Genomic DNA, 25,058 nt, shown 5'->3' on the forward strand with positions numbered 1-25,058 from the left:
GAAACACAATGTTTTGGTTTAACCCATGGAGCCTACATACCCGAAGAAGGCTCCCCAGCTGAAACATTGTGTTTCCTTTCTGCTCTTTTCAGCAGGGAATAAACCTTTACTGGTTCCTTATGTGAAAATTGTACATTTCTATCATGTGTAGACTAAAATCACAGACACTATTCTAAATGAGGTCTTACTAGTACAAAGACGTTGCTGCTCTGTAATCCAGAGAAAAGAGGCCAGGTACATTCCAGGGCTTGAGACCTGCACGTTGTTACAAGTATTCAAAATCCTCAAAGGCACTGAAAGGGTCAATCCAGAAGACACCTTCGGAGCGAATAGTGAAACACGAGTGGAATCAATCCTGGAAGTGCATTTAAAAACCAAGAACATGAGGCACTTCTTAACAGAAAGGGTTGTGGGAGTGTGGAGGAGGCTGTCCAGCCACGTTGTTGAAGCCCATAATTACTAACTAGTGAATGGGCTAGATCTGTCGACTGGCCGCCTCTTGTTTCTACAGTACCGATACTTCTGTTGTCGTGTCTATAGCTGCGGGTGATTGATACATGGGTTAAAAGAACATCAAATTTGCAAAAAGCCAGCTAGAATGCTATTACATTGAATTATGAGCATACAATTCCCAATAAACAGCTTTAAGCAATGCATTTTCAGCAGGCGTCTTCTGTTTATTGCTTACAAGGGGCGGTTTGTTTCCTGGCAGCTGTCCCCGTAGTGAGTCTGGGTGCCGTGAGGCTCTCAGTCCTGGCGAGGGCACTAGGTGGCCCCTCTCAGCGAAGGGGGCAGGCGGGGGGCCACGGGGCCCGGCTCTCCCAGCTGCACCTGCCTCTCCAGACTGCGCTCCAGCTCGCGCCAGTGCTGCTCCTCCTGCGACTGCTGCCCTCGGGAGACACAGAGCAGAGGAGCCTGCAGGACACGCCACCCCAAGGCCCAAGCCCGCCCAGCGGCCTGGACACCCACCAGAGGGCGCAAGTGGGAGCTACACGCGCACTTACAAATGGAAGAACATTATTTCATTTGGAACATTTCGGAAGTGCTATCATTTGCTTTTAAGTATTAATATTGTTAAGGTTTTGTTTACAAACTCACAAAACACTGCATTTTAGTGTGTCCAACCTCACTTACTGGCAACTAGGCTATGGTCAAACTTTGGTCTTGATCTCAATCTGGGTTACTGATTTCCTAACAGACAGAACCCAGAGTCAACAATGTTTTATCCAACTAAAAGCATTCCTCTACTTGGTCCTCCCCAGAGATGGGTATTGTCTGCCTTACTCTTTGTCCTATACACTAACGATTGCAAGAGCTATCACCACTCAAGACACATTATCAAATTTGCTGACGAATCTGTCATTGTTAGCCTGCTACAAGCAAACAGTCGAGCCAGGAACCAATCATAGATGAGTTTGCCACCTGGTGTGAACAAAACGTCCTCAAGCTTAATGTGTCCAAGATCAAAGACGTGATAATTGACTTCAGGAAATACACCCACACTCCCACCCTAACCTACAGTACATGGGGGGACATTCAGCACAGCCAGTAGAACAATACAAGTACTTGGGGACTGTTCTGGACTCCAAGCTTAATTCCGAAGCCAATACTGACCTGATCATCAGAAACGTTTATTTGTATAGCGCTTTGTACATTTGGACATTGTCACAAAGCAGCTTTACAGATTTCTGGGAACCCCCGAGAGCAAGCCTGAGGCGACAGTGGCAAGGAAAAACTTCCTAGACTAAAGAAGAAAGAAACCTTGAGAGGAACCAAGGCTCGAAAGGGGGAGCCTACCCCCCCTCATGAACACTTATGAGGGTCGACAGCGGCTGTTTTTTCTTAAGGAAGCTTAAGTATTTTAAGGTCAATTAATTCATTGTTGATTTTGTTTTGGCGGTCCTTCATTGAATCTGTTCTAACTTTTACCCTGATCTGCTGGTTTGGCTGCCTGAATCTGAGAGGCAAGAACAAACTGGGCAGCCTGGTGAAAATATGTCCGAAGGTCACTGGGACTGATCTTCCAGCCCTCTGCTCCATCTGTCATACACGTGTTTTACGGAAAGCAAAATCCATCTGTGACGATCCTTCACACCCCTTGTTTAATAATTTCCAGTTACTCCCATCAGAACGCAGATACTGCCTCCCCAACTCCAAGACCAGCAGCCAGCAGCCAGATCACTCTGCAACTCACAACTGGCAACCCACTAAGCTCAGAAGCTCAGCAGGTGTGAGCCTGGTCAGTACCTGGATGGAGACCTCCTGGGAAAAACAGGTTTCTGCTGGAAGAGGTGTTAGTGGGGCCAGCAGGGGGCGCTCACCCTGTAGTCTGTGTGGGTCCTAATGCCCCAGTACAGTGACGGGGACACTATACTGTAAAAAGGCGCCGTCCTTCGGATGAGACGTAAAACCGAGGTCCTGACTCTCTGTGGTCATTAAAAATCCCAGGGCATCTCTCGAAAAGAGTAGGGGTGTAACCCTGGTGTCCTGGCCAAATTTCCCATTGGCCCTTGCCAATCATGGCCTCCTAATAATCTCCATCTATGAATTGGCTTCATTACTCTGCTCTCCTCCCCACTGAGGGTGAGCGTACTGGCGCACTATGGCTGCCGTCGCATCATCCAGGTGGGACTTCATATTGGTGGTGGTGGAGGGGAGTCCCCATTACCTGTAAAGCGTTTTGAGTGGAGTGTCCAGGTCCAGAAAAGCACTATATAGTGTAAGCTATTATTATTATTAAAACCAACAGATTCAAGTTCTCATTCAAACCTCTAGCCATATCGTTACTAAACACTTGACTTCTATGTAAGTATGTATATTGTTGTTCATGTCTGTTTTTTATCTTCTGTCCGTCTGTACACCAACACTGCTGCTGTAAAACAACTTGCCCCCCCACCCCGGGGATAATAAAGACTTTCTCTCTCTCAAACACTGCGTGTCTTGATGTTCTAGTGTCATCTGTGACCTTTCTTGACACTTACAATTGATCAGGTTAAACCAACATTAGCCACAAGGTGGTAGCATTGTATAGAACATGCATGTTTCCTCAAGCCTGCATTTTACTGTTAACTATTCTGGGTAAGTAATACTGAGGAGCATATAAAACCTTCAAGGAAGTACAAGATGCAAGCCAGCCAGGACTTCATGGCACTGGTCATGTTTTGAGATTTGGTCCATTAGTGAACGAGAGCGAATGTGGAACATCACATTGCAGTTGCACTCTTGAGCAAGGTACTTTACTCATATTGTTGCAGTAAAATCTGCAGCTGTATAAATGGGGCAAAATGTATGTTGCTTTGGATAAAAGTGTCAGCAAAATAAATTGCTAATTAATACAGTAGTGACTTGACATTCGCAAGGGTTCAGTTCAAAGAACCGTTGCCAATAACCAAATTCACAACCAATCCACCCAATATAAGATAAGATAATAACACTTTATTAGCCATATACAATTTCCTGTATTAGGAATTTGTCTTTTCACATACCCCAACTTGCTCTCCATCAAACACACAGACAGAGAGAAAAGCTTGGGGTCAGAGCGCAGGGTCAGCCATTTATACAGCGCCCCTGGAGCAGTTGGGGTGAAGGGCCCTGCTCAGGGGCCCAACGGAGTAGGATTCCTCTGCCTGCTGTGGGATTTGAACCAGCAACCTTCCAGCCACAGGCGCAGATCCTTAGCCACAGAGTCACCGCACCGCCAAAAAAAATATTCTGATGCACTACAAGCATGTACTGCAATATATAGTATGTATATCTAGAGACATAAGTAACCATCTCTTATACATGATAATTTTAATACTAATGCATTGACTTTAAAATAATTAAAATAACTTTTAACAACTAAAACAAAAGACAGTAATCACAAAATTCTAGTACTTAGATAACGTAAACTACATGAATCCCTCCTCTGCATCAAGTGGATGCCTACACTTTAACTCTCTGTAATGAAACAGGAATAGGAGTGTGAGTGAGCCAGTAAAGTCTCCAGCCTGTCATTCTCCACACTGCAGATACAGAATCAGGAGTTTTAGTTACAATCCAACAGCAAGACCATGCTGAGATGTGGATGCTGGGCGGTGGATACTTGGGCTGGGGGCAAGGGGCAGGGGGCAGGGAGAGGATCAATGGCTAGACTCATTTCACAATCTGGTCTGTTGCACGGAGGATTTGAAAGTTGCGTTAAACAACCTTCAACTTGGTTTTATCCTGCTCTGCTCGCCATGAATCGCAAATAAGCAAATGCTAAATTCTTGGATGTTGAGACCCTGCTGTAGTAAAGTCAGTGATGCACATACAAAGTCAGCAGGAATGAAATATAAGTATAGTGCTCATAAGATACACTGGGTTCTTAGACTTTGGGCAAGAGCTGAGACAGTTAACCACTGCTTTTTCTATTTTTTAAAAAAAGTTTCCATCATCATGTATATTAACATTAAAGAGTTCTCCTTCATGTTCAATGTCCAATGCCTGGTGTGTTTGTGTTTTGTGTTTCTAGAGTCTGAGTAGTCAGTTTCTGTGACCTTGCTATGTTTCTGCAGCTGTTCAGTAAGACAACTGCACACAAACGAATGGGTTGGACTTGCATACTAAACACCAATTCTGAAACTGTAGACTGACAGCCTCTAAATGAAAATTGAAAAGTTAAGGGGAGCTAACATTTATAGGTAAAAGTCAACAAATTAATGACTGTAAGTGATAACTAGTGGCTTTAAAGTACTTGCAGGAGTGTTAAGCAAAAGACTGTGGTAGAACAAACATTTGAATCAAATTTGAGCAATTCTATTTGTGATCCATTTAAATTTTTGTTGAGCACTCAAGCTGTTTTGAGGGGAGGGGGTGTGGGGTTGTGGTTTACATCTCCACTGCTAACTGATGACCCATCTGCTTGCTTATTTAGACTTTCATTTAACATTTTCAGTCAGTCCTGACTGTAAAAAATACCCAAGTTAAGGGGGTACTCTTTCCAACAACTTCAGCACACTGAACTCTATGTAGCCTCTTCTCAGATTCTTTACTTCTGCCTAAAAAGCTCTTACTTTTTGATCAAAAGATGAGGAACAGACATATATGAATGAACAGACAAGTATGAATGACCCTGAATCAGACACGCCTCCTGATACTGTGTAGGAGGTCCACAGTATCAGACACTTCCCGATTAGAACAACACTGTATCAGACACGCCCACAGTTAGAGTGTCACTGTATCGGACACGCCCACATTGGGGGTGTCACTGTATCTGACACGCCCACAGTGGGAGGGTCACTATATCAGGTACGCCCACAGTGGGAGTGTCACTGTATCGGACATGCCCACAGTGGGAGTGCCATAGTATCAGACACGCCAACAGTGGGGGTGTTCCTATATTAGACACACTCACCACGGGAGTTACACTGAGTAACTTTAATTTTAATATAATAAATATAATTTTAAGTGCTGCAAGCAAATGTACTAATCAGTCTGAAATAGAAAACCTAAATCAATTGGTTGGTGATTAAGAATTTGGCTGGAGAGTGCAGGCACCAGGGCCTGGTGTGTGGGTTACCTTTTTCACGCTCCAGGCCTTGAGAGAACGCGCTGTGCTCTTCTCCGCCTTCATCTTCAGGCTCTCACTCTGCCTCTGTCGCTGCTGGCGCTTCTCCTCCAGCTTCCGCTGCAGCTCAGACACGCGCTCGTCCTGTATAGCTCGGGCTCTCAGGGCTGGAGCTCTGGCCTTCTTTTCCTCCTGCCTGTCCCACCGAGCGATCAGAGAAGAAAGAGGACCGCACTCACAAAAAACGCTATTTTCAGGGACCTGCAGCGCAGGCCATGAAAGATCCACAAGGGTCAGGAGAAATATTCTCTGGACAGGAAGATTTAATTCAGTAATTGTGTTAAAAAAATAATCAGCCCCATGTAAAAGACAAGCTACCAGTCTTCTAAAGTGAAAACTGGTTGTTTTATCCTTTCCACGCTTAACAAGCAATAGCGAACAGGTACAATACTCCTACAGTTCTAATAAATGTCTTTCCGCTTTCTAAAGATGTGCTCCCTCATATCACATTAAAAGCATTGCAAGACTCCCACAGAACAGGACGGACAACCTCTACATGTTTTTAACAGTGAACCAAAACTTTTTTTCTGTGCCTCTTTATTTGTAAGAGTGGTGTTCAAAAGCTCTCTGTTTCGCTCTGCAATGAGCTTTTTGGTTGTAGTTACAATAACTGTATAAAATGGACATTTATTTTAAAGGTTTTCCTGCTGCACAAGGGGTGGTGTTACGAAGCAACAGCAAGATCAAGGGTGACTCCCTGCATGCAGGAAAGCAGCACCAAACCGATCCGAGAGGCTAGAGGAATAAAGCAGGAGTGGAATGCATTGCCAGTGAGGAAAAGGAAGGGCTGAGGCCTGCTGCGTGGAGCGCTGGGCTGCTCCTGGGACCTCACCTGAGGGCCGCGGCTCTCCCCAGCACGGCTCTGTGCAGGGCGATGTGGTCCAGCTGCTCCAGGAGGAGCTGCTCCCTGACCTGCTTCTCCTCCAGGATCCGGTCCCGGCGCTCCTCCTGCTCCCTGCGCGCGGCCTCCTTCAGCAGGGCCAGCCTCTCGCGCAGCTCCACCACTGACATCTCCCCCAGGAGAGCGTGGCCCCCCGCCTGCTCCCCCCGCGCAAAGACACACATGAGAGACGCGCACGGCACATACAGCATCCTGTCTGGGCTTGGTCCCTGACTCCGTGACGAGAATTCACCCAGCAGTGGGGATTAGGGGAGATTCCCATCAGCTGGCAGGAAAACCACTACTAGCCCATTTTTTTCCAGAAATATTTCAGATTCCCTCTTCTGAGAACAAATAAAACCTGAGGAAAAACAGCGGGAAGGCGGATAATTTAGAGAATACGGGAAGAGATGTCTGCTGTGGATCGGTTCAGCGTGTGTGTCCTCGTTAATTCATTAACAAGCAGTGCATTTCCAGTTACTTGGGCTTTTAGAGTAACTGGAAATGCACTGCTTGTGTAATACTGATATCAATGTTTCAATGACAACATATTTTACCACTTGTTATTTATGAATCAGACCCTTTTTTTCTCTTGGCAGTCAGGGCTCTATTCATTCATAAGTGTCTTCCTCTAATGCAATAGGAGCACTTAAGACCTATTTAATTATTTCTGGATTTAATGCACTCATGAAAGTTTAAAAACTAGTCACAGACAAATCAATTGTACCCTAAAGCTCTGAATTACTCAAGTACTGTCTTTTGTGTTTAAGAAAACTGTTGTGAGGTTATCCAGAAAAGAAGTCATTACTGCTACTGAAAATAATAAAAAAAAAATTTTTCTCAACTCAACTTTAAAACAAATATTGATCCAACCCCCCTGCGAATACAGAAGCCGTGGGTCTGCCGAGACGGCCCTGATGGATCGGAGCAGTTCTGGCTCACCTCAGTCAGGTCCACGAATCTGTGCCGGATCACTGGCACGGACTCCAGGGCGCGGATCTGGCGGATCAGCTCAAACTTCCTGCTGAGCTCGGCCTGGGCCTCCTCCAGGGCCTGGCGCAGCAGCTCCCGACTCTGTTCCGACACCTCCTGCACTGAGACACACGTCCGCAACATGTCACCCCCTCCCTTCCATGACAGCACCCCGGGAGAGGAGAAGAGCGCTGTCCGGGATCACAGCCTTCTTCCGGGGCGCTGTCTCGAGACAGTCTGAAGCAGGGTCAAGAGCCCAAGGAAAATCTAAGCAAGAAATACAAAGCTAGGAAGTGGAGCTGAGGATCAGAGCAAACTCTATGTCAATGTGAGAGCAGATCTTAAGCAGCCTGCACCACCTGAGACAGATGTGGCCGTAAATCGCCCACAGGTTGACAAGCTTCCTGTCTGATCTCATAACCACAGAGAGTCAGGAACTCAGTTTTATGTCTCATCAGAAGGCAGGTCCCCTGTCTACAGTAAAGAGTCCTATTACTACACTGAGACATTTGGAGCCATGGAGACTGCAGGGTGAACTCCCCCTAGTGGTCCCACCAATATCTCTTCCAGCAGCAACCTGTGCTTTCTGAGCTACTGGCCAGACTCACACCAGCTGAGCTTCAGAGTGGGTTGGCAGTTGTGAGTTGTAACCGCATGCTGGAGTTCTGACGTTACTGGCAGTATTACAAGGATCCCTGCATCACTGGACCACACCACAGCAACCATGGGTGAAGCAATATACTCTTCTACCTGACATTGTAAAATAATGTTTGTTGGGACTACTGCTGGTCCGGCAGAAAAAAAACTGCACACCAACATCATAAGATTATAAAAAACGCAGAAATGAAATGACAGTCAGAAACAGATGTCCATTCATTTTTGGCTTTATCTGTAATACATGCACATTCATGTACAGGACACAGGAGTGCTGCCAAGTGAGAATCTGAGAATCTTTGATGTGCTGCCTTCTTTGAAAGAGCTACTGTATTTTGATAGTTTAACGCTGCGAGTTAGACACGCTGTGTCTGGGATACAGACTGACAGGCTGCATTAAAAACCTCCACAGAGCATGTCTGATTTTAAAGGCTTTATTGGTGCTAATGTTAAGTAATCCCATTTCACCTTTTCTGATGCTTCCTGGAAACAAGCTCAAAGCAGAGAGCAAGCCGCCCAGAACTGTTTGCAGCAGAGCTGCCTGGGAGAAATACAAGGACTAATGGAAATGGGCTGGGCCTGTGCCCATCAATCATCCAAGCAAGTCAAGCCATTGTCCTCTGGAACACTGACAGGGATTCATGCAGAGGTGTGCGGCATCCAGTAAATTAATAATAATTTATAATCCTTATACGTATACAGCGCTCTTCTGGACACTCCACTCAAAGCGCTGTACAGGTCATGGGGATTCCCCTCCACCACCACCAGTGTGCAGCCCCACCTGGATGATGTGACGGCAGCCCCATACTGCGCACACAGTACACTCACCACACAGCAGCTAGCAGTGGGAAGAAGAACAGGGTGATGAAGCCAGTTCATAGATGGGAGTTATTAGGAGGTTATTAGGATTGGTAAAGGCCCGGGGGAAATTTGGCCAGGACACCACCCAAATTTGTTCTTTGCTGTTCGGAAGTCCTGTGGTCACTTCAAAATACATGATTGCTTTTTATAAACTGTATAAACACTGTACATACGATTACATAATTTTCTTGAATCAGCCAGCATTCTGCATTAGTTCGTGTATGTTTGATGCTTCTGCAGGTGCAGGGGAGTGCTGTTACCTATGCGCTGTTTGTACTCCTTCAGCTTGGCCTTGGCCTCCTTGCTGTTCTTGTGCCCCTCCGCCACCACCTCCACCAGCTCCTTCATCCCCTTCTCCTCCTCCAGGCGCAGCTCGGCGTAGCGGCGCATCATCTCGGCGGTCTGAGGGAGCAAAGCGAGGCCTGGAGCAGCCAGGATCACTAGCCAGCAGGGGCACCAGAGCTGGGCACGGGCACCTCGCCAGTCAGGGTGAGCCCCGTCTTTGACCCCGCATGTCCACCTTCCCTTGTCTTGAGAAAGACAGGCATTCTCATTGCTATCTGGAGAGTTGATTCAATATAATTTTGTCTTCATCTTGTTTTCTGAAGGATTCACCCTCGTTCCCTACAGCAAGGACTATGGCACTGCCGTGGCACTGCAGACTCAAAGAGGAACGCCCAGAATGTGGGCTTCTCCCCTGCAAGAGTTCCTGGACCCTTTCAGCAATACAGAACAGTCAAAATGACTTGAAGGACAAGCCAGTACCACCTGAACACCCATCTCATCCTCAGCTTCCTGCAACACAGATGTGACTCAACTGGTGACCGGAGCTCCAGTATATCACAAGTAAGATAATATGTTTTGAGAGAACACCGTGTGGATCCTCTGTCAACTTTGCAGTGGGTGATTCTACTGCCGCTCTCTTTGGGACTTTTGAAAGCACAAAACAGAATCTTATTTAAATTACAAACTGGAAACCTTTCTTTGGGCAGAGGTGCGGCTGCTGAAGACAGTATCTCACCTGTGCAGGTGGGAAAGGCTGCAGGGAAAGCTGTGTGGTCTTAAGACTGAACGAGTACAGCCACACAATCGTCCCACATGGCTGCCCACATGACCAGGAGGACAAGGGTGACAAGAGCAAAGGCCAAGCACTGTCTTCACTCACACTCTAGTCAGAGTCTACTTATTTATGGGAGTTTCCAATACGTTTCAAGATATACATTAAAAATCTGTAGTGCAGGGTTTCAACAAAGTTAACACTCTTTTTACATGTAAATATTTCAGATGGTTTTTTTAACAAACTTTGTTGTTATCAAGAATAAAAAAAGTACTTTTATATTTTATTTTTTGTTCCGAAAGAAGAGCATTCAGTCAACAGAAGAGGTTAGGGAGGGTAGAAGAATATTGCAGTTATTGTCAGAGAATTGTAATTCCTGCAATTTACTGCAATTTTGAGACAATGATAGGAGATTCCATTTCAGTCCAAAGAGCTCTGAAAATGGCGAGCTGATGCCTTTTAAAGTAACAAGAGCAGGACTACATCAGAAACTTTAAAAAAGATTCCTCCATGTACAGATTTTTCTTATTGAATTTCCTGAATGAGGGAAAAAAATAACCCTACTTTATATCAGCAGTGTAATTTCTTTTCATTATAGCTCATCTGGCTCCTTTGTAAGAGAGCGTGGGTCTATAAATCCCCGCTAGTTCATCAGTTCTGTAGAAATCCCTCCTATTTACATGTGAGAAATGTTTGCTACCTACTCCTTTTCTGAAATTTTCACTTTTAGCAGAGAAGCAAAATCCGAAACGGTTTAGAGAGCTGGTACTTGTAGACCGCATTCAAATGGACTGCTCAGGTTTTCTGGGTGTGAGTCCTTGAACAATTATAATAATAAACGTTATTTTATATAGCTCCTTTAAAGGTGGCTTCTCAAAGCGCTTTACAGAATGACAACAACAATAAATAAGAAGAACACACCAGATAAAACACAATGACAATATACAGAGGAGACCGTGGATGGTGGTACTAAGAAAAGCGGAGGGGTGAAGAATGGAACCAGTGAAGCAAAGGCTCTTCTAAAGAAGAAGGTTTTGAGTCTGGGTTTGAAGGAGTTTAGAGAAGGTGACTCTCTGATATCCTTGGGCATACGGTTCTGCGTCAGCTTGGCGACGCACTTAAACTCCGCCTCTTGGGCCTTGTCCCAAAAGTCCCCCTGAGCCCTAAGCCCTTCCTCCACGACCGCGATTCTGTGACATACAGCGGGTGTGCAAGGGACACCCTGGAGTGAGCCACCTCTCCTTGGTTAGGAGCCAAGCTCTAAATAAGATCAGCCTGGCAATACCACTCTCTCTGTTTATTCAAAGCTCTGTACTATTAAATACTTCATCTTTCTATGAACAAAATACACTGTAGGTAAATGAATATCGAAATGGGGTAGTCAACACTGCTTACCTAGAATACATGAGTACATCTGAATATAAAGCAGCCTAATGAAATTGTTTTTTTTACGTGAAATTTTGTGAGTTTAAAAACTGAAAAAAGTCCGATTTTACTAACAAGAGGATATTTTCTCCTCCGTGGCGTCGTCGCCACGTCGCGAGGAACCAGGGGCAGCGCCCTCCCGCGGAGTCCGCGCACGAGAAGGGGCGCACGCAGGGCGCGGGCCCGCGGCGCGGCCGCGTACCTCCTCCTTCTTGAGCTGCGCCTTCCGCTGGTTCTCCTGCAGGAGGCGGTGCCGCGCCAGCACGGCCTCCTCGTGGCTGAGCTGGCCCTCCAGGCGCCGCCGCTCCACGTCCGCCAGCTGGCGCTGCAGGTCCCGCTCCCGCATCGCGCGCTGCCACTGCAGGAACCGCGAGGGGTCGCCCGCGCCTCCCGCCAGCCGCTCCACCCTGCGCGCACGGAGGGGAGAGGCACCCAGACCACGTGTCAGCGGCGGCCGAGAAGCCCCACCCGCTCCTGTCCCGAACCCGACCCCGAGACCCGCTCCTGTCCCGAACCCGACCCGGAGACCCGCTCCCGTCCCCGGGCTGGTGTCACAGACGCCATCACTGTCACCCTTGCAGTGACGATTTCTCTGAGCGAGGAGCAGTCTTGGTCTTGGTGTAGTTTCCTTTATTTGTTTTTCATTACCAGCAAATTGATGAGCGTCATGTAAACACCCGATGTTTGACTGGATTATGATCTGACATTTTAAATCCTGTGTCCATTTCAGAGCAGCACCTAATGAACCCTAATAGCTTCAGAACACACAGGACATCTTCTTAACTAGTTCTTCAGGAATATAGGTGATATTTTCATTATCGATGAGGATTATTTGGTTCATTTTAAAGGTAAGTTTTTCCACAGCTGTTGTTAATAATCTGTGGCTAAATATTTCAGAAATTATTTGCTTTTTATTCCGTTTGCTTGTGTGAATGGTGAAGTGACACTGACGGCACATGGGCCAGTTTCCAGTGGATTCATCACAGTACACGAATCTACTCACACATCAGGAAAGGTTTATGCAAAACTGAATGAAATATTGCGAATACTGGTTTATACAGACACCTTGTGCAGATTCACCACTGCTACCTGTGATACCAGCAAGAGTCTGGGGCCAGTTCCAGGTGTTTAATTCTCTCATTCAAACCAGTTGGAAACTGGAATCAGACCCTCGATACTGATTCCCCCTGCAGCCTGTTTTCTTTCTGATCGTGGTTTTGGATAAAGGGGTCTCTGAGTCGTGACTCTGGAAATGACTCTCACAACTCATCCGTCAGGCTGGCCTACCTGCGCAGCTCCTCCTCCACTCTGCGGTTGTACAGGGCACCTTCTCTGAGGATGGCTGTGGTGTTCAGTTTGATGGGCACGCTGTCAGACTGCTCAACAGAAAACAGACACATGCATCACTCACTGCTGGCCACCAGACACTCTCCTCACAGCCCAGCTCTCAGGCCAGTCGGGACTGTAGTCCATCAGAAGCCTGACAGCATGAGACATGGGCAAAAGACTAGGGAGAGATGTCAAGGAAACAGATTAGGTCAATTACAGCAGGAAACAGATTGCTCAGGTGGGATAAAAAACAGATGGCACAATAGCCTTGAAGGACTGGAGTTTAACACCTGTGAGCCAGGAGACAATTTAAACTGCACTCCGTCACACTCTAAAAACCACAACAGCTCACCTAAGTTATACATCTTCATGTCTGAGAAGAAAAACAGACCTACAGCACAGGACCTGTGGCAATACATGGGAGTTGTGAAGCACACTGCTACAACTGCTGGGCACCAGCGCTGTTTATAGAGAAGCTCCAGATTTCTGGCCCATTAATACACTGAAATAGGAAGATACAAAGATTTCCCTAGCCCTGGAAAATATTCAAGCAGAGGAAATGATGCCGAACCTCACACCTACTCCCAGATGAACCCCAACCGTCAGAGAAGCAAGGCTTAGTAATTAAATGTAAAGTACATCTCTGTGTTCAATAGCCCTGAGAGCGTGAGTCATTAAATTCATGCAAAGTGATTTTTTTCCTTTCTCTTAAAGACTTACATACTTGCTAAAGTATTGTAGCACATTTAACACCTCAACAAAGGTAACGGTGCAAAACCTTCAACAATGCCACAGCACATGCAGGTGGAAATTAAATCGAAGATGGCAGAGTAGAGAGCCCCATCCATCTCACAAGGCAAACGAGACCTCCGTCACAGGCATGGCGGGGCTGGCGAGAGGATTTATGGGCACTTCTTACATGCTTACCTTTTACAGAGATCAAACACATCCTGAAAAGCAGTTCATAGCTCTGGTAGAAGAACCGGCTGTCCTTAGAGAAGCCCCACTTCTGCACTTCTATCCCCTTTCAGTGAACTGCTGACCCACGAGAGGTGGGCAGTTGAGGGGGTGACTGTGAATTCAAGGGCAGGTTGACACGCTCGGAATACCCAGCTTTAAAGAAAGGCCAGTGACGCTTTCCTTAGATCCCTGAAAATGTCACCAGCCTGGTTGAGCTCAAATCCCTTTTACTTTCTTGTGATCATGCTGTTCTCCAGTGCCGGGAGTGCCGGGAGTGCAGTGATGAATCCAAATGGGAGATAAAAGGAGAATAGATGAATAATAAAAGGGAGGCATAATAAAATGAGAAACGAAGCGTTTGCTGAGGATCAGGAGGCTCGGTGAGAGGGACAGTCATGATGACAGCGGGCTCCGGGTCACTGGTCATCAGAACACGTCAGTGAAGGGTACAGGAAGGGGAGAGGGGTCAGTGAGTCAGACAGCAGCCCACAGACAGGGAGAAAGGCACTCATACTGTATAAAAGACTCCAAGGCTGACAACTGTCAAATTACAGCTTGAATTAAAGACTTGAAGACAGAAAAGGAACCTGACAGACATCTTTTTTAGCACCATGCAGGTGGCCCAGAGCAGGCCCTCATGAAGTAGACATTAATGAGAAAAAGAGCAAAGCACATGAATGATCTCGACGTGGCCGTTAGAAATGTGGTCTTTTGCTGTGTGCGCAGAAACTGAAACTACACAAGCCACTGAGCATGTCACCCAGCTGACCTCAGGCTTTCCAGCAGGGAAAAGGGATTTAAAGGATCGCCACCAGACGGATATTGATCTTAAAAACAGACAGAAGAAATAGAGTTGGGATTTCAGCTCCTCCGAAACAGCAAGCCATACAAAGATCATTAGGTTTGGGACCCATAGTTAAGGCTGCAAGAGGCTCTGTAATGTGGAGACTGTCCAGGCACATGATTTTAAGATTCTCGTCTGAACCACAACAATGACCAAAGACCATCTCAGGGCAGCCTGAAGCAGAACAGTGAGGGGAGCACCACCCGTATCCCAGAGAGAATCCAGAGTCAGGAAGACATGGGGACGAGGAGGGGAAGGAAGAAGAAAGAGAGGACGTTCCCAGGAGGAGAGCTGCTGGAGTGGGATACACCACCTTGAGCAGCTCCAGATTCCCAGCAGCTGGCAGGAGGATGGCAGTAGTCCTGTCCCAGCAGGGAAGACGGGGACAAGCGGGTGATACAGGGCCCTGCCTTACTGAAATAAGCAACCAGGGCACCTATTTTGCAAGGGGCATGGAAAAACAGCGCTGAAGGCAATCAGGTTCTCCAGTGCAGCTCTGACAGCAGTTATCCAGCATCCATTCATATTGAGTAGACCTGATGAACTTTGAAATTCATTCTTTTCTTTACTGTTTAACTTTGCAGATGTACAACTTTTACTGGAACCAGTGCACCAGTGCCGTACGTGTACTCAACACAGTCAATCAGTGCCTCTTTTAAAGTCCCCTTGATACAGACAAAGTATTCCACTTGAAGTCTATAAAATTGGTCTCAATGTGTTTATGGGGTATATGGAGGATTTAGATAATTAGTGTTTCAGAGAGGAGAGAACAGACAGCATTAACATTTACATCTTTACTATCTCTGTCAAATCTGAGAGCAAGACTACGGTGATTATAACTGAACTTTTCTTCACACTTTTATAGTGTATTGCCTGAATTTGGTGCCTAATGACAATAGCTGTATCTGATATAACACCGTTGTCCTCAACTCAGCTCCGCAGCCTGTTCCATAAAACATCCTTGCTGTACTGCATGGAAACGGCTGGCGAAATCTCAGTCTGGACAGATTTTTTAACATTACCAGCATGTTTTCACATATACCTTCTCAGTGTCAGAACCATACATGACATGGATGACAAAGAAACTATTTTGGGACAAAAGTTTACATGTAAACGTGTTATTATTTAATAATTATCAGTTAATAATAAATAATTAATAATATGCTGTCACAGCGTCTCACTATTTTCAGTTAAATGAAAACGTAGTTGCTGCAGAAGTTTGAAGTGGGTTGACTTTTGGATTACAGAATACTGCACAGGGGTTTTGTACAGATTTTATTGGGGAAGCATTCAAGAGACCTTACCCCACATATTTACCCAGATATTAGTAATTATACTAAAATATACGAATTATACTAAAATATAATTTAGTAAATGTATATTTATGGCACCTAATGGCTCATTGCTACAATTTGTCATTATTATTATTATTATTATTATTATTATTATTATTATTTAGATGATTCCTGTATCGATTCACAACCCAGAATTGCGCAAACAGACTGAGTGCCCTTATGTAATGTAAGGGAATCGGTTAATCCGATAATCCGACAGAATGCAGTTACCAGAGCAAGAACACAAAGCACAGAAATGAGTGCCACGCTGAGATGCATGAGGCTGTAAAGGTACAGGCCGCAGCAAGTGAAGAAAAGCAATCACAGTGACTGAAATGACTGCAATGGAGCGATGGCTCATAGCTAAAGGCTAAAGGCAGAGTCTAAACAGCTGCGTCTGGGGAAGGTGGATGGAAATGGTGAAGGTCTGACACTTCTAGGTTTCTGCATCCACCCCGGGGCGGCCAGGGAGGTGAAGGAGGCAGAATAAGGCACAGGATGAGGAGGACAGAGGACAAGAAGGGACATATGGAGAAAACTGGAGGCTGAAGAGGGCAGAGCGATGAAGAGAAGGGTAGGTTGAAACGTGTACAATGTTAGAATGAAACCAGGGGGTGGTCTTAAATGAGTGGGCGAACAAGTTAACGGCGTGAGTGGCTTGTCTGCAGCAATATCGCTGGTCGTGTGAAATGGACACAAGGGGCAGAAGAAAGAGCCGATGGACGATGTACGTCAGAGCTGTAAGTATGGGAAGAGTTTCTGAGGAGTACTGCTCTGGTGCTTGTTAAACAGATTCATGCTTTTGTAATTTTCTGTGTAAAGGTAATGTAATATTTCAATATTTCTTGGTTGAAGGAACTTTTCAGAAAGAGCAAGCCCTTCTCGTCGTGCTCACTCCCACTGGTGCCTTGGGAACCAGCTGGCGTGGCCATGGAATCAGACAGGAAGCTAGAATCACCTGTGCACTATTGCTATCTGGCCCGCCTCAGTTGAATCAGGCTATTTAAAGGCTTCTGTGACAGTGATCTGAGCTCTGAGTTTCTCCAGTGTCAGGTTCCTATGATTCCTAACTCTCACTTCGCTTGGATTCCTGACCTGACTTGCCTTGACCCCCTTGCCTCGTAGGCTCCTCTGTGTTACTGGGCTTGGACCCTGCTGGGCTTGGACGCTCTGCTCTCGGCTACGGACTCGGCTTGCCTGTCTTAACCTCGGCTGTGAGTTCTCCCTGTCCTGTGCCATCGTGCCTTCCCGGATCTGCCCCTGGCCTCACTGGACCACGGCCCCGGACCGTGGTGTGCCCGCTCCCCTTGTTTGCCTGCCTGTTCCCACGTCTGCGTGTTTACTGCACACACCCCGCTGCTCCCCGCCTGCGCACGGTTTCGCCTTACGACTCTCGGCTGCTGCTCGCTGCACCTCCAACAGCGGACATGTGAGGGAAGGGTCTAGACCTACAGGAGTGAGCTCTCCCCACACTGTTCGTCATATACTGAGAGGGAGAGGCATTCCTGCTCTTTCTCACAGCTCCGCACGCTGCTGCATGCCATTGATCCAGGAAGAGTATAAACTGTTCCCTGCCTGTAGCAGTAGAGTAGAAGAGCAGTTTATTGCCACATGTACATGTACATTGGAATTCTTATTCACACCGATCTCCCAGGACATCGACACAGTACAGCAGACGACACCTCACATTGTAGACCGTACATTACAAACATAATAAATAATAACAACAGCAACAACAGGACAACAGCGGGATAGAACAATAGGAACTACTTTCATACCAGAGACCAGCACAGCGCTGCCAGGTATTTGTCCAGTTCCAGAAATGAATTCAAGCTTTATTATCCCCTAGGGGGAATTTGTTGTGAAGTGTGTATTATCTGATATAACAATATAACAAAAACAAACATCACCAACAAAGAGTTCAGGGCCCACAATATTTCAGGAAATAAAAGCATTGTTTTCCATTATTTGAGAGTGAAACTGCCTTGGCGCACAAAGGGGTCTCTTTACTGGGAGTAGCGCCGATTCCCACTGGAGGTGATCCATCACACACTCCATAATCTTTACAGTTCATTCACATGAACAGCTGGGCAGTTCAGGAACACCAGTGAATCGTATTACCAGCAGCAGCAGCAGCAGTGGCAGTGATTGGACTGCCGTTTGAATGGACCATATTTTTGAACCAAGAGGTTTACCTTATTGACTTTGTTTATTATCTAGATCTGATCGCAGGTCCGGCGAAATGTTTCTTATTAAAGAGAAAGATCGTTTCCTTCCTCTGCCTTGCTGAGAGTGCGTGTTGTTCTGATCTCGCCCGATCTCAACGACAGCCCCACTGGGTGATGGGCTTGAGGAGAAGACACGTGGGAAGGACAAAGAGAAATCCTTCTGCAGGGTAACGCATCTCAAGCAAAGCAGCTCTGCCTCTGCTCTGGAGGTCAACACTAAGTGGGGATTTCTAAGGCTAAGAGAAAGGAACAGCAGTCCAGCCCACGTACAGCAAATGTATAAAGCAAACTCCAATTCATCTGAGCCTGACACAGAAAGAATAACACATTCTTGTCCTCTTCAATGTTATACATTGCCAGAACATTCCGTTCATCCCAGAACTAAGACCTAGCTTTCAGAGTGAAAAATGAAAATGTATATTGCATCACACTCACAACATCCTGACACTTTCCTTCGACTTCGCCATGAATAGATCTCAGACAATGGCCGTGTGAGGCTTTCTCTCTTAGTGCTCTGCCCGGTGTGAGGGGCTGGGAGGGCAGCACAAAGCCTTGTTCTTTATAACCGTGCCGCGCCTGAGTAAGCATGACTAACAGGAAAATAATGCAGTTCGAAAGGGAAGAGGGAGTTGCGCATGTAACAGCAGAGCATAGAGAAGCAGAGAGCAAAGCTGTGCCATTAAGTCCACCAAAGGTACCAGGACAGCACTACAATTTGTATTTGTGGTCATGTGATTAATACATAAAATAAATACAATGTAATAAACATTTTATTGGGGAATTCCTTGCATACATTTGATCACATGAGAAAAAAACATATGCTGTATTCTGCCCAGTGATTTGAATTGAAGTATTGCAGCACCTTCACTTTAAGTAAATTTTATAAAAGGTTTTATAAATATTACAAATATTTTATAAAAATATTGACTTTATAAAAGCCAATATTTGGTTGTATAGCCAAACTCTTTGTCTAATCACTTGAGATGCTTTGCTGCAGCCACTTTTGAGTTCTTGCCTGGTTGGGGTGTAATGACTTCAATTTGTTCTACAGCTGCTCATTTAGATTTAAATCTGTAAATTGACTTGGCCAGTGTAAGAAGTTTCACCTTTTTCTCCTGTCTTGGACTTTGGGTCTTGCAGCATGGTGAAGCACTGTCCGTTAAGTAGGGGAGCATTTTCTTCGACATAAGCAAACAAAATGTTTTTGTAAAGTTCAGAATTAATTCTGCTGATGCCATCATTTCTTATGTCAAGTGAGTCAGTTTCAGATACTGTATAGCTTTGCACGGCTTAATTACCTCCTTGTATTAATCTCATGATCATAATTACAAACTGCTTGACTGTAAGCTTATTTTTCTCTAGTCAGTTTTTGACTTTGCTCTCCCAATATTTTGGGGGGTGTACAGTGCCCCTTATATGTCCTGGAAGGAATAAAAGATAACTTTTTACCTTGTAAAATGCTGGTGTTCCAGAGGAATAGTGTGCATCAAATTTTAGCTTTGCCTCCGTTTCCTTTACAATTTGTGAGATCACTTGCTGCAAGACAAGTACAGTATCATTAGATGAAACAATAGCATGACCAACGAGGATTAGAGTACTTGCACGTTGTAATTAGCATGGAGAGATTTTCTTCTGCATGGCTGTCAGTGACCAAAAATATTATGCATCCTGAGTCCTAACAATAGAAGAATTGTTTGCAAAAATGACTTTTTAAGTACTGTAGTTAAATTCACTGAACTCAGGCTTATAATGTGTTGATGTACCAACATAGCAATGTCTTTTTCCTATTTAGTTTTAATTTTAGTAAAGGCATTGTATAGTTCTTGATAACTTAGATTTTACTATTTTAGGTTTCTAATAATCATGAGATACTGCTTGTATTTTATTACAATGTTTAGTTGACTGCTGACTGCTTAGTTTGACTGCTGTCAAAGACCTACCTTCATAGTATGTCATATGCCCTACTAAAATACTTGAAATGAAACGTGACAAACATAAAACTAACAATGAAGGCATAGCTGTCATTTAATTGCCTTGTAAATGTAAATTAGACCAACAGGAATTCAATGAATTATAACTAGATCTTCTTTCTGCTTAAACGGTAATAGTCATCTCATGTGCATTTTAAATGTGAACATCAATTCTCATCAACTCCAAATGACTTGAAAATAATAAATAATAAGGAACGTACCTTGGAGCGCTCTGACTTCTCTGCATTTGCACATTTGAACTGGCGGCTGTTCGCTTCTAGCAAGGCTGTCTGGAGAGCAATACACAGTGCAGATGTATATATGAATCTCCTTTGTGCATGACTGATAAGCAGCTAGGCTCTAAACCTGCTAATTTAATTTCTAAACCAACATTAATACACTTTACAGGGCAGATGGACTTAAATCTAAACTGTCTCGTACAGCTTTCTTGTACCTTGGGGCACTGTCATAAACACATAACAAACTAGTGGAGGCCACTCAGCCCATCGAAAAAGTTTGGTTGCAAGTGGCTAATTTATTTGAGGCGTGCATGGAACTGTCTGCTCGAAAAAGAAGCACATTGGCAACATGGCTGGGTAGTTTGTTCCAGAAACATGCAGTTGTCAGAATATTTCACTCAGAAGGAATCTTTCTCAGTGTTCCCTCGCCGCTTCACCTAACGTATTTCAACAGACAGCAAGGGCCGTGACGGACGAGGAACCGCCTGTCATTTTCCAGCTGGGAAGTAAATCACAAAGTCAGACGGAGTGTTGGGAAATACAGCTGAAAAAGAAGAATTAAATCCACACGACGTTTTTACAGTGCACCTCCATTAAGATACCGGGTACAATTTTGATCACCACTTTACAAAACCTGAACATCTGTTATATTCAGTTGCAGTTGCTGAATGCACTCTCTTTGCTGCAACTCTTCCTGAAAAATAAATCGTCGCTACTATCAGTTTAAACACGTATGTACTGTCCTGTAGTATGGAGTGGGCTTCTTGCCATGCTGTTGAACTGGGGCTATCAGCACGTATGGTACAGTATGGCATGAATACAGGCTCATTTCCCTAATGCACTGTAATTGTGCATGAGTCACGTCACACTTAAAGCACACGTGCTTGCTCACACTTCCATCATACTCACAATTGATTACTCCTGCATCTTCTGTTTCTCCTCCCCCCCCCATGGCAAGGTTAATGAGTGGCTGCATGAATGATTAATTTGCCCATTGTAACCCTCAAATGTCACCACAGTGAAAGGGCAGCTGCAGAGCAAAAAATCCTGCTGAAGGATCTAGGAGCAGTAGTGGAGGACTGTGAGGTGAGCCACTGCTGGGATTGGTACCCTTAATAAATAATAATAATAATAATAATAATAATAATAATAATAATAATAATAATAATACTTATATAGCACTTTTCTGGACACTCCACTCAAAGCGCTTTACAGGTAATGGGGACTCCCCTCCACCACCACCAGTGTGCAGCATCCACCTGGATGATGCGGCGGCAGCCATAGTGCGCCAGAACGCTCCCCACACACCAGCTATCAGTGGGGATGAAGCCCATTCATAGATGGGGATTATTAGGAGGCCATGATTGGTAGGTTTGCCTGATTTGTCCAGGACTCCGGGGTTACACCCCATTTTTTTTTTAGAAACGCCCTGGGATTTTTAAGGACCACAGATTTTTAGACCTCGGTATTACGTCTCATCCGAAGGATGGCTCCTTTTTACAGTATAGTGTCTCTGTCACTATACTGGGGCATTAGGACCCACAAAGATCGCAGTGTGAGCGTCCCCTACTGGCCCCACTAACACCTCTTCCATCAGAAACCTTAGTTTTTCCTAGGAAGTCTCCCATACAGGTACTGACCAGGGTCACACCTGCTTAGCTTCAGCTTTGTAGAAGATACTGCACCCATATTGCCCCAGTATTTACAAATTGCTCCCAGATGTACAAATGGATACAAATGTAAGATGCTTTGGATACAAGTGATCATTTATCCATCCATTTCCTAACTGCTTTATCCAATTCAGGGACGCAGAGGAGCCCGAGCCTATCCCCGTAAGCAACGGACACAAGGCAGGTTACACCCTGGAAGGGAGGCCAGTCCATCACTATCATTTGAGCAGCAGTAGTTTTTTATTAGTGGTCTAATAAAAATGTCATTTTGGACTGAGGTACACAAAGTGCTGAAAGTGACCAGACAAAAAATTCAGTCCAATCCCCTGCTTCATGCTTAAGACAGAGGCCAGGAAAACTCAGACCACAAATCAAAGTTCAATTTAGGTGGCAAAGAACACAGGGGGCACTTATAAGATTCAGGCATGGAAAAAATCATCAACTCTGACATTATGGAAGCCAATTCACAAAGCTCCTACAATAAACAGCTTAAAGACACTCCAAATTAGCCACTAGTGACCTAACACAACAGAGAGGCCAAATAGCCTCCAATCAGTTTTGCAATCCATTTCACATTCTAATGCCCTGCTCTTTTGAGGGAGTGAGAGTACACAGAACTTATCCAAGAGGAAAGATTCTCATGTTTGTGCCTGTTTCAGCTTCCTGGTTGTTTCTCACCGTCTAATGACTGTTGCCTGCTTTGTGTTTGTTCTGCTGTTAAAATTTGGATCCTGCTCCCTAATTGAAGGCAGGAGCTGGCACCCATGGACTGGAAACGCTGGGGGGAGTAGGTTTCCCCTATGGCCCAACCACTGTCAGACCTTATAACGCAACACGCGGTGAGCAAATTCAGCCCAGGCACTGCAGAGAATCTTTGGGCTGGAAAAACTGAAGTGGATTGGCAGATGGATTTCAAAAATGGCAGAGCAAATAAGGAAAAGATGAAGAAAACACCCACGAACAATTCTGTTGTGATTTTTGCAGCCGCTCCGCCCCACTACCTCACCTCTGCCATCTGTCGGTTTCTTAGTTTCTCTTCCTCCAGGGACTGTATCTCTCTGGGAGGCCTGTAGGTAGTGGAAGGGATCTGGAACAGAAGGCCATGCAGGTCTCATGAGGAGGTAAAACACCCCACACTTGACAACAGAACTCTTGGTAGCTCTTGGTAAGATGCAGTCTTGAGCTGATATTTAACGCCCCTCCAAAACACAGACAGCCTTATAGCTGCACAATATAAAATGAATGCTTTTCGTTGGCAAGGGTTATTTCAATATGATGTCAAGACTGAACACAGATTAAACAAGGCCCCCCTCCCCTCCCCGATCTTCATTTCCTGTTCCTTTTCCCCGAGACCAAAGCAGCACTCTCGCATGCTCTTAAAAAGCGTTACACATTTACCTGTATAAACGATTGCAATTATTTGTTTGAACATGTTGCAGAGTAATAGAGATAATTTGTGTCCAAGACATTATTGATTATTGTTGTTTATTGATTATCAGAAATCCATTATGGTTTCTGTGTAGTGAAAAGCAAATCATGGATATTAAAATCAGATCGCATAAATAAAAATTATAAATGTGTTATAAAATGTATTTTAAAGTGTATTTTGGACAGGTTCTAACTTCTTTATCCAAAGAGCTATTTTTGGATTGAGCAGCATATCCTGTTATGGAAGCAGAAAATATATCTATATTGATCTATTACTATTAAATTGATCATCTAAAAAACTGGCAGATCTGATTCCCTTTAATAAGAAAACAGTAACAAAGAAAGAATCACAATGCATCTGGATCCTTTGCATATTAGTAGCTTATTGACCTGAAGGTCTCAAATCCTGTCATTTCCTGGAGAAATCTATCCTGTTTGATAGTCAGTAGAGAATTGATCCAAAGCCAGTTTATCAATTTCAACAGCTAAACATATTGTTCAACACTCCCACAACTTTTGTGTAATAAGGGTTAAAAAGCACTTCCATGCTAAAGTTGAGCAGCCTACTAGGGCAGTCTGTTTTGAAAGTGCCTCATATCCTTGATTTATTTATGTCCGTGCAGGTTAAAACCTATCAAAACATATTTTTATGGATATTGAATTCAATGTATGTGCTAATTTGTTTTAATTAGTCTAGAAGGTTTTGAAAGGTCAAGTAGTCTGATCACAGACTACTTGACCTTTCTTCAATCTTATGGCCAACTTGGAGGAACAACTACAGTATCAGTCCAATTTAAGGTTAGTTAACCATTCTAATGCTCTTGAGAGGAAAGGGAGAAAATCTCTGCAAATTTGTACAAGGGGCAGAGTGTTGTCATGTGGTCAACAGTTTGATCTGGGTGACCACGGTCACATTCAGCAGAACTCCTAATGTTTAATTAGTGCCTTAAGTGACCGCAGTGACCAGGTCCCATTCAGATCTGATTTAGGACTGGATCGTGTAATCCAGTGACTGTTGTAACTGACCTGCTGTAGAGCAATTAAAATCAGAACCTAGTACGTTTTGCGTGAAGTATTATCTTATTGCTCTGCCATATTACTAGCTTTCTGAGTTGCAATAAGCAGTGCTTTGGCATTTGTGCTGACTGTCCCAGAAGTTTACCTAGAGCTGCAGACATGATGTGCTCAATCCCTGTCACATCAACAACAAGCAGCCAAAATTGTATTTATAGAGCAGTAAGAAGCAAGGTAAAAGGTCTGGGTAATGTTCAAGATGGACAGATTCACTTCACATGATGTGTCATTATAAAAGCTGAAAGACATCTGGCGACAGTCTATTATGGAAGGGAACTAAAAAAAAGCTTTGTTTGAAACTGCAGATGACAGCGCAGTAGGAGATGATTATAGTGGTATGCAAAGTGCACCAGACTTCAGACTTCAGGCTGGCTAGCAGCTAATACGTTTCACCAATGTGTGCTGTACCTAAAACACAGAACCCAGACAGTTCTTATTGGTACTGTGAGGACTTGCTTCTGTCTAAAAAGGGCAGCCCATTGTCATCCTGAAACCTTCATGCCCCCAACACATCCTGATTAGTAGATTTAGAAGGTATTTGAA

General features: G+C 44.8%; 1 protein-coding gene across 5 annotated transcripts in view; it reads right to left on the reverse strand.

The window, feature by feature from the left end:
• Nucleotides 1–656: 656 nt before the first annotated feature.
• The window catches only part of cfap99 (cilia and flagella associated protein 99), a 62,189-nt gene continuing 37,787 nt past the window's right edge, over nucleotides 657–25,058 (reverse strand). For 4 of the 5 annotated variants that reach the window (XM_069190552.1, XM_069190604.1, XM_069190591.1 and 1 more), the window contains exons 7-17: nucleotides 23,020–23,100; nucleotides 20,326–20,394; nucleotides 19,584–19,670; nucleotides 19,241–19,312; nucleotides 12,727–12,815; nucleotides 11,642–11,846; nucleotides 9,218–9,359; nucleotides 7,413–7,564; nucleotides 6,423–6,628; nucleotides 5,543–5,726; nucleotides 657–885 (exon numbers count right to left, since the gene is read on the reverse strand). In XM_069190552.1, coding sequence (XP_069046653.1) covers nucleotides 766–885; nucleotides 5,543–5,726; nucleotides 6,423–6,628; nucleotides 7,413–7,564; nucleotides 9,218–9,359; nucleotides 11,642–11,846; nucleotides 12,727–12,815; nucleotides 19,241–19,312; nucleotides 19,584–19,670; nucleotides 20,326–20,394; nucleotides 23,020–23,100 — 1,407 coding nt within the window. In that variant the 3' untranslated portion in view covers nucleotides 657–765. The remainder of the gene's footprint in view (nucleotides 886–5,542; nucleotides 5,727–6,422; nucleotides 6,629–7,412; nucleotides 7,565–9,217; nucleotides 9,360–11,641; nucleotides 11,847–12,726; nucleotides 12,816–19,240; nucleotides 19,313–19,583; nucleotides 19,671–20,325; nucleotides 20,395–23,019; nucleotides 23,101–25,058) is intronic. The other variant, XM_069190631.1, reaches the window with a different exon arrangement.

Source organism: Lepisosteus oculatus, chromosome 1 (assembly GCF_040954835.1).
Source record: "Lepisosteus oculatus isolate fLepOcu1 chromosome 1, fLepOcu1.hap2, whole genome shotgun sequence".
In the NCBI taxonomy this organism is placed as follows: Eukaryota; Metazoa; Chordata; class Actinopteri; order Semionotiformes; family Lepisosteidae; genus Lepisosteus; species Lepisosteus oculatus.